The sequence below is a fragment of the Arachis hypogaea genome, chromosome 1, assembly GCF_003086295.3.
Source record: "Arachis hypogaea cultivar Tifrunner chromosome 1, arahy.Tifrunner.gnm2.J5K5, whole genome shotgun sequence".
NCBI lineage: Eukaryota > Viridiplantae > Streptophyta > Magnoliopsida > Fabales > Fabaceae > Arachis > Arachis hypogaea.
In genome coordinates this window covers 6,051,599-6,060,212 of record NC_092036.1, presented here as the reverse complement: position 1 = coordinate 6,060,212, position 8,614 = coordinate 6,051,599, and the positions used below count along the sequence as shown (strand labels likewise).

At 34.2% G+C, this 8,614-nt stretch overlaps 1 protein-coding gene across 1 annotated transcript; it reads left to right on the top strand.

Moving 5' to 3' along the window:
* Positions 1–329: 329 nt before the first annotated feature.
* On the top strand, positions 330–6,045 carry LOC112792327 (U-box domain-containing protein 44). The gene is made up of 5 exons (XM_025835522.3): positions 330–874; positions 1,868–2,671; positions 3,086–3,392; positions 3,642–4,106; positions 4,605–6,045. The coding sequence occupies exons 1-5, from the start codon at positions 449–451 to the stop codon at positions 5,723–5,725; spliced, it is 3,123 nt and encodes a 1,040-aa protein (XP_025691307.1). The 5' UTR covers positions 330–448; the 3' UTR covers positions 5,726–6,045.
* Positions 6,046–8,614: the final 2,569 nt, after the last annotated feature.

The window sequence follows — 8,614 nt, the reverse complement described above, 5'->3', positions numbered from 1 at the left end:
AAAGAAAGGTGTTATTAACTTATTATAAATAGGCATTAGCAATTTAGCATATAAATAAATGATTTAAAAATAATGACATTTTAATAATTAATTCAAATACTACAACAAATGAATATTTTCAGGTTTGTCATAAACTAAATATTTTGAAAATAAAAATAGATAATATGTTGGTTAGTCCACTAAATACATTTACATTTCTGTGAAATTTGTCACAAATTACCAATGCATTGCATTGAGGTCCAAACAGGCAACCCACGTGTAAGATGACAAAAGTCAAAACAAAAGTCAAGCGTTGACTCACTCTTCTCATTCTCCTTCTTCTCCAAACAAAGAAAGCAATATTTTTTCCTCCATCAAAACATTGAAACACTCTCTTCAAACTCCTTCAATTCTTTTCGTCACACAATGAACCAATATCATTCCACAATTATCACTCAACACCATCACCATGACCTCTCCTGCACCCGCCCTCCACTCCATCCACGCCTCCCTCTCCGACCTCTGCGCTCCACCGCCGGATCCACGCCGTCCCTTCCACAACCCCCGCTGCTTCTCGGCGTTCGCTCGCCGCCTCCAGATAGTCCTCGATCAACTCCTCCTCTTACTCCCGCCCACTCCACCGCTGCCCGTTCAGACGGCGCTGAAAGGCATTGCCGGCGACCTATCCAAGGCGGCGGAAACTGTGTCGTTGTACGAAAACGCTAGCAAGATCTTCGTTTTGTTGAACTGCAAAACGCTGTGCTCGTCGCTGCAAGAACAAACCGCCGCTATTTCGGGGTGGCTGGCGTTGCTTGATTCGGGGATTGAGGAGTTCCCTGAGCTTCGAAAGAAGGTCTCCGATCTTAGCAGAGACATGAAGCTCGCACAATTTAGGGTACAAATTTCATTTCCTTTCGTTCATTTTAGTCCTTCACTTTATCAGCTTAATTAATTTGGCTAGCATAAATTATATTTTTGTTTTTAAATAAAATTTGTCAAAAAAATTTTAAGATATCTTTAATTTTATTTTATTTTAATTTTGTTCTAAAAATTTTTAATTTGCATGAAATGAATCATTTTTAAAAATTTTAATTGATCAAAAGTGCTGTAGAATTATTTGGTTGTTAAGAAAAATACTTTCCATTTATATTAACAATAAAAATATTTTTAAAACATTTAAACAAAGTATCCAAACGAGACGAAAAGTGGCCTCCAACAACGAAAACAGTTGACATGGCAAGTGATATATATGGTACTTTTTTCTCGTTTATTTGATGGGTTTAGCTAACATTTGTTGACATATATTAACGTTACTATTAGTAAACAATTTTAAATTTTTATTTAAATAAATATATAATAAACAATATATGCTTGAACTTTTTATTTTTTTTATAAAGAAGTTCTTCATTAATATTTTTAACATGTACTCTTTGATACACAAAAATGAAAATCCAAGTACAGTCAACTTCAGATGAAGTTGATAATTGAAGTTGAATAAAAATGAAAATTTATCGGTCTTTAACGTTTCTCAACATGAGTTTTCTCCATTTACCCAATTAATTTTACTTAAAATGCGTTGAGATTACGTTGTTGGTCATCTTAGTTCGCCAGCGACATTAAGAGATAAGTTGATATGTTACACCACGATGCTTGCAGTGCTGTAATTCAATCTAAACATCAACACATAGACATGTATCACTAAGAATAATATACACCATGCATGTTTAGATTGGACAACGACCAAATCTTCTAAAGAACTATACTTAGATTTTGTCCATTAGAGAAGTACGTTGATCTTTTTAGTTTATTAAACTTCAACAACAAAATCCAATCCCCATTGTTTCTGGCTCATCTTTTGTGTTATTGTGGTTAATGTTTTTTATGATAGGTCACAGAGAATGAAGAGAGGGTGCTGTGTGCATTGGAGAAGGAAGGGCAAGGGAGAGATACAAGCAAAGCAGTGCAGAGTGCCATTATGATGGATTTGGCTCGTGCTTTTGGGGTCAATCCTGATGATCATGCTGAGTTACTCACGCAAGTGAACCTCTTCAAAGACGATGCCTTGCGCTCCAAGTCGGTCCTCGAGACAAGAATTTTGGCTTCCCTGGAGAGAATTCTTAAGAACTGGTCCGTCGAACCTGCCATAGTGACCCGGAATATGGACTTTGATATTGAAGATGATGATGATGCTAATGCTCCAATTATGCCCTTCAAAAATTTCCTTTGCCCATTGACCAAGGAAGTGATGACAGACCCTGTTGTGGTGCTGGAGTCCTCTCAGACCTATGAGAGGACTGCAGTTGAGTACTGGTTTTCGAGGTGCATTGAGAATGGCATCGACCCCATTTGTCCGGTTACTGGAACCGTTCTTAAGTCCTTGGAGCTGAAGCCCAACATTGGCTTGGCAGGGGCAATTGAGGAGTGGATTGGCAGGGTTGTTGAATATCAAGTCAAATCTGCAGCACAGCATCTGATTGAGGAACCGTTGTCTATTGATCAGGTCGAGCGAGCGTTGGATAATATTTATAAGGTTTCTGAAGAACACCCCACTAGCAGATATGTTATCAGGAATGCTGGCATTGTGGTATTGATAGTGACTGTTCTTAGCAAGAACTCTAAGACTATTGGATCGCGTTTAAGAAGCAAAGTTCTAATGACTTTACTTAGCATAGCCAAGGACGAAGAAAGCAGGGTCAGTTTTATTTATCTTTTTCATTCTTACTTTCAAGTTTAAATTTTCTGAGTACATTAACAAAACACTTGCATACATTTTCCCCTACCAATACGCGTAAATTCCATTTTAGTCATGAAAAAGTGAATTAATGTGCACAAAATTATGTGGCTGCAATTTCGATCCTTCTAAGAGAATACGATTATGGATTATGCTTTACAAGGGTTGAACTTAGTGATCTGCTTAGAGCTGTGATAGCTGCAATTCTTCTATTCCATATGTCTTAGTAGAAATTACATTAACCATTAGCTGATAGCTTTTCTGTGATTTCAATTTGTGGTGTTTCATTGAATTATTTTCCTTTAGTTTGTGGTGTAAATGAAAAGGAGAAGCTTTTACTTTTTGAATTTAACATAAATCTTTACATACTGCCAGAAAATAATGCTTGAAAGGGGTATCACTAGATTGGCTATACATAGTCTTATTGGGAACTCTGAGAAAGAGAGAGAGTATGCTGTCAAGTTGTTATCAGAGTTCTGCAATGACGAAGATTGTTGCGTGAGAATTGCATTGGAGAAAGGTGCATTAGTTCTTCTGTCAAGTATGGCTGGAAATCTGGAATATCCCTCTCTGTCTAATTTAGCTGAGGAAGTCTTAAAGAAGATGGAGAGAGTGGAAGCTAATGTTCAATGCTTGGCAGCAGCTGGAAGATTTGAACCATTACTTTCACGGTTACGTGATGGTATGTATTACACTAGTTTATGCTTAAAGCACGTGTATGGATTGGTTATAAATCAACATAAACTAATAATTTGATCCTCACAAGATTAAACTGCTAACAATTTATATTATATTTCTCATGCAGTATCTAAATGATCACTGCAGTGACAACTTGGCCTTTTAAGTGCCTAGATATTTATCTTTTTTCACTAACTGGTAGATGCTTAAAATTAAATATGTCAAATTGGAATTTGGATGAATTTTGGAGCAGGTTCTGATGGCGTTAAGATAGAGATGGCCTCTTTGGTGGGAAGGATGACATTGACAAATGGCTGTAAAGAACAAATTGCTAGGGACGGCGCCAGAGTATTTGTCGAATTGTTGTCTAATCCAGAAGGAATGGGACCAAGTTTGCAAGCATTATATAACTTGTCTGGATTGGATGACAATGCAGCCATCCTTGTTGAGTCTTCAGTCCTTCCATCTCTTCTGGAAATTCTTTTCAATGAGCAGGATCCTTCATGTGAGTTTAAGTCATTAGCTGCTTCAACAATTGCAAATATAGTTTCAAAGCCAGGCCATTGGGAGCTAGCATCTGCTGACAAGAAGGGAAATCCAATGCAGTCTGAAAATATTGTTTTCGGACTTTTGGGGATCTTAAACTATGTGTCCTCTGAATGTCAAGTGACCATTCTTCGCATTCTTTGCGGGATTACTTCATCTCCTCAAGCATCAGGTATTTATAGTGTGATTGTGATTCTTTAATTCAATGATTTCTTTACTCCAGGTCATGTTGATTTCGCAATTTATCTACTGTGGTAGATGTTTCAAACTGAGAATAATTACTTCACTTTCACCATATGTTCACCTTTTTCCAAGGTTCTACCATCAATAATTAGTTTAGGCTATTTTGTGACACCTCTTTAGAGTTTTGAGTATAGACCTTTTGTTAAAGTACAACAATGTTTTTTTATTCTTCATAGAAGAAGAATTTCATCATTATGACTAGAAGTACCCGAAATTGCATTTCCATTGTATCCCAAACTAAAATCTACAGCAAATCCAAAATTTTTTTAAGTCAATGTTTCTGTCACCAGCATTACATTAGTTCATTAGTTTCTGCTAGTTTTCAAATAACATCTTATTCGTTTGCATTGGCTTTAAAAGTTATTGACTCCTACTATTATGTATTGGAATGTTCTAAAGATTATTTACATTTGTTTATCTTATTCAGAGTCGGTAGCCATGCAAATCATGTCTGGTGGTAGCTTTAGAATGGTCGTGCCATTTCTTCAACACTCGGAAATCGAACACAGACTCTTGGCTTTTAAGCTTACCAGACAACTATCCGAATGGTGTAGTCAAGATCTAACAAACGAGCTAAGGCTTTCAAACACACTTACCATTCTTGAAGATAAACTATTAGATAACCAATCAACAAACGATGAGAGATCAGAAGCAGCACAGATACTCGCCAACCTTTCGCTCTCAGAAGCTGAAGTGAAGACACTTTTAGGAGACAACTTTGTGGAATGGAGTGTAACTACTCTGAAAAACCAGAGGCGTGTTACAAATGCAAGGTTTTCACACTCTGGCATGCAGGAAGGCCTTCTTGGACTCTTGCTTCACTATTCTAAAAACCTTGATCAACAAACTCTTAATGTAATCACAGGAAATCGCCTCATGTCAGTTTTCTGCGAGCAGCTGGACTATACCTCGAAACCAAAGGTAAAACGCCTTGCTGCCATTGGCTTAAAAAACTTGTCAGAGCTCGGAAGCTTGCGCAATACGGATAGAGAGTTTGGAGTTGGACAATCATCTTCTAGCAGCTTATTCTGTTCTTACCTTGTCTTCATGTGTGGGAAAGCTTCTAATCAACCTTCCACATGTCCCATTCACAACATCCCTTGCGACAACTCCACTCAACTGTGCCTCCACAAGACCAATTCTATCAAGCCATTGGTTGATCTCCTAAGTGACAACGACACAAGTGTTCAGGTCGCCGCTGTGGATGCACTATCTACTCTCCTTTTAGATTACCATTCGCGTAGTTTCAAAAGAACTGTTGATGAGCTTGAGCATCTAGGCGTGGTTGATTCAGTGATCACTCTTTTCACGGAGGTTCGATCTGGGGAGCTTCAGGAGAAGACAATTTGGATAATAGAGAAAATACTGAGAGTGGAGAATCATAGCCAAAGATATGCACTCAATCAGCCTCTTGTGAGAGGCTTGGTTGAAGCATTCAAGCATGGGAATAGCAACACAAGGAAGCATGCTCAAGATGCTCTAACACTCCTTAAGCAGTTATCAGGTATTAGTGGTAAGGAATCAAGTCAATCTAGATCTAGGAGATAGCAAGAAATTCAATGATAATTATTGTTGCTCATTGACATAGTGCATGTATGATTAAACAATTATCTTTTTGTTGTATATCAGTTTGCAAATGTTTAGTTAGCAAGCATAATTTGTCAACATAAAATCTGTAATAGGGTCATAATTAATTCTGAATAGGGCTTAACAAGCAAGAAAATATTTAATGTTAGTGGTTAAACTAGATCATGATTTGTGTAAGATATCAATTATTTATTTTTATTACCCCTCATGCACTGAACTAAAAGGGTGCCACAAGAGGCTTTAAGGCCTAACAAGAGAACGATTATGATCCAATTAATAAACGTGTTACATGCATGAACAAATAATACTATCTTTAAATTGCAAAAGCACTCTTCACTCTTCATTCAAAAAGGTCATAGAACTATCATGATCCATAACTATGCTTGCCTCATTGTAAAACCAACCCTTTACTTAACACTTAAGCTTTGTTGGTTTGAGGCGAAGTGAGAAGAAAATTAGTGGGAGGGAGAAGAATAGAAGAGAAGTGGATTAATTTCTCCTGTTTAGTTGAAAAGGAAATAGAGAAAAAAGTATAGAAGAGAAATGAAAAATGTGGTGGAATTTACCTAAAAATTTCTTTCCCATAAGAGAGAAATGAAAGAGAAGTTGATTGTATCCACTTCTCTTTGTCCAAATTAAACAACTAAAAGAAAATTAACTTCCACTTTTTCTTCACTTATTTTCTTCCATCCAGACAAAGCTATACCGCTACATAAGACTCAATAAACAATTAAACATACATATAAGAGAGGACTTTTCTAAAGGGTAAAACTACTCAATGACTCAAATATAATTAGGAATAATATATCATTAAGAAAAATATTCAAAAAGATAAGAGAGATATATAAACTCCCAAAAAGTAAAGAAAGTGATAAACATAATTAAAAATATTTTTTTTATTCAATTTTTTTTTAAATATTTAAATAATTATTTAAAAATTATATGCAAAAATTTTTAGATCTCTTTATTCAGTTTTAGACAATGTTTTCGGCCATTTACAAAAAACATTTCACAAAACAAAATCATTTGGTGTAAAATCACCGAATTTTAAAGATTTTTTAATTACATTTATAAAAAATTATTTTAAAATTCGATCTCTAAAACTCTTTTTGAATGTATATATAAAATATAATTATTTTTATTACATTTTTATATATTTTAAAACTTATTTATCATTTATATTTTCCAAATTTATTTTTATCAGTAATATGAATTTTCAAATATTATTTTGATAGTTTAACTTTTTTTAATAAGCAATTACTAACTTCATTTTACATGTTTTAATTTAGAGGAAAAAAAGGTTGTTTATTTGTGAAGTAGTGAAACAAGAGGGAAATTTCACACATGTTCAGTTTTGCTGTTGTGTCGTTTTTGTTAATTTTTTAGGGAGCTACTCAAATGAAGATGCAAAAAACATCTTTTTATGAAGATGCTTTGTATAAAAGTGTGATTTATTGATTTGGCCACACTTCAAATAAAAACAACACTTTTATAACATATCAAAATCTAACCCTACACTCCATCATCTAAGGGTCAAAAAGAAAAATCATCACATGAAGACAATTATAATATCTTCATGGGAGTACCCACCAATTTTTTATTCTCTAAATTTGATTTAACTTAAATTAGTTCACTTTCATTGTCCCTCATGTGTTGCACTACGATAACCCTATATACAATTATTTTAAGACATGGTAAAAGCTACAAGCATCACCAAAAAATTAAAAAAAATGTGGACTAAAGATGATTGATTAGGTTTGATTACCATACCCCACAAATGAACCATGGATTGAATTTGATAAACTGGTTATAGAAAGTGGGAAAACAAAGAAGAAAAAGAAGTTAGGAGGCACAAAGTGAAAAAACCAAGGATGGCTTTAATCTGTTAAATTGCCAGAAAGTTTGGCAATTGTGGGAACACATTGCTTCACTTTGCAGGTGCAATATGCATAAAATACACCAAAAAGAAACAAAGGAATTGCACCGATCAGTGCTCTTTTTGGTGGCGGAAAAAGTGTTACAGAAGCAACTTGTTTTACTTTCTGGCTGCACCAATTATATAAAGTGGAAAGACATGTTTATGTGCAGCATTCAGTTACTACGCTTTTCCTTTTATTTTTTCCTTAGCCGAAACTCACGTGTAGTTGTATAGTTGTATTAATGTGAAGTTGATAATATCAAACAATTTTTAATTATCAACTTCACATTAAAACAAGTGTACGTATGTGTTTACCTTTTTTCAAATATACCAGTGTGTAGTGTGTTGTTAGTCGTATTTTTTTAACATAAATTTATATATTTTATACGTGTGTGTTTACTATTTTCCAAATATACCAGTGTGTAGTGTGTTTACCTTTTATATCTTTTAATGTTACTGTGTTTATTGTAATTGTTTATTCGTTTTTTTTCTGTTTAACTGTTCTACTATATTATGTCGAGCTCTTTGCTTTCAAAAAAAAAATTATAGTTTCGTGATTAGAAATTACATCTAAGTTTTGTATATAGTCGCAAGATGTCCGGTAAAATATCACAAGATTTAATTCTCATAATTCATATATAAGATTAAATAAACTTTAAATAAATTTGAAGAATTATTGCAATTTTTGTATATAAATCTGAATTTAAGATAAACAATCAAAAGATTTGAAGCATGTGGCAATCATTTTGACTCTGGTTCATTTGTTTGAGGGGACCACTCACATACTCGTGCAAATTAAATAATCAATTACTTCAAAAATTGCATGTATAATAATAATAATAATAATAATAATAATAATAATAATAATAATAATATATTGATCCGTTCTTTCTTCTTGCTTTGGCCTCTATGTCCATTATTATGTACTTCAT

Bases quoted from the DNA above. Each gene is read 5' to 3' on its own strand.
- LOC112792327 (XM_025835522.3), top strand. From the start codon at position 449: ATGACCTCTCCTGCACCCGCCCTCCACTCCATCCACGCCTCCCTCTCC. The intron at 875-1,867 runs GTACAAATTTCA...TTTTTATGATAG, and splicing joins TGAAGCTCGCACAATTTAGG to GTCACAGAGAATGAAGAGAG. The intron at 4,107-4,604 runs GTATTTATAGTG...TATCTTATTCAG, and splicing joins TTCATCTCCTCAAGCATCAG to AGTCGGTAGCCATGCAAATC.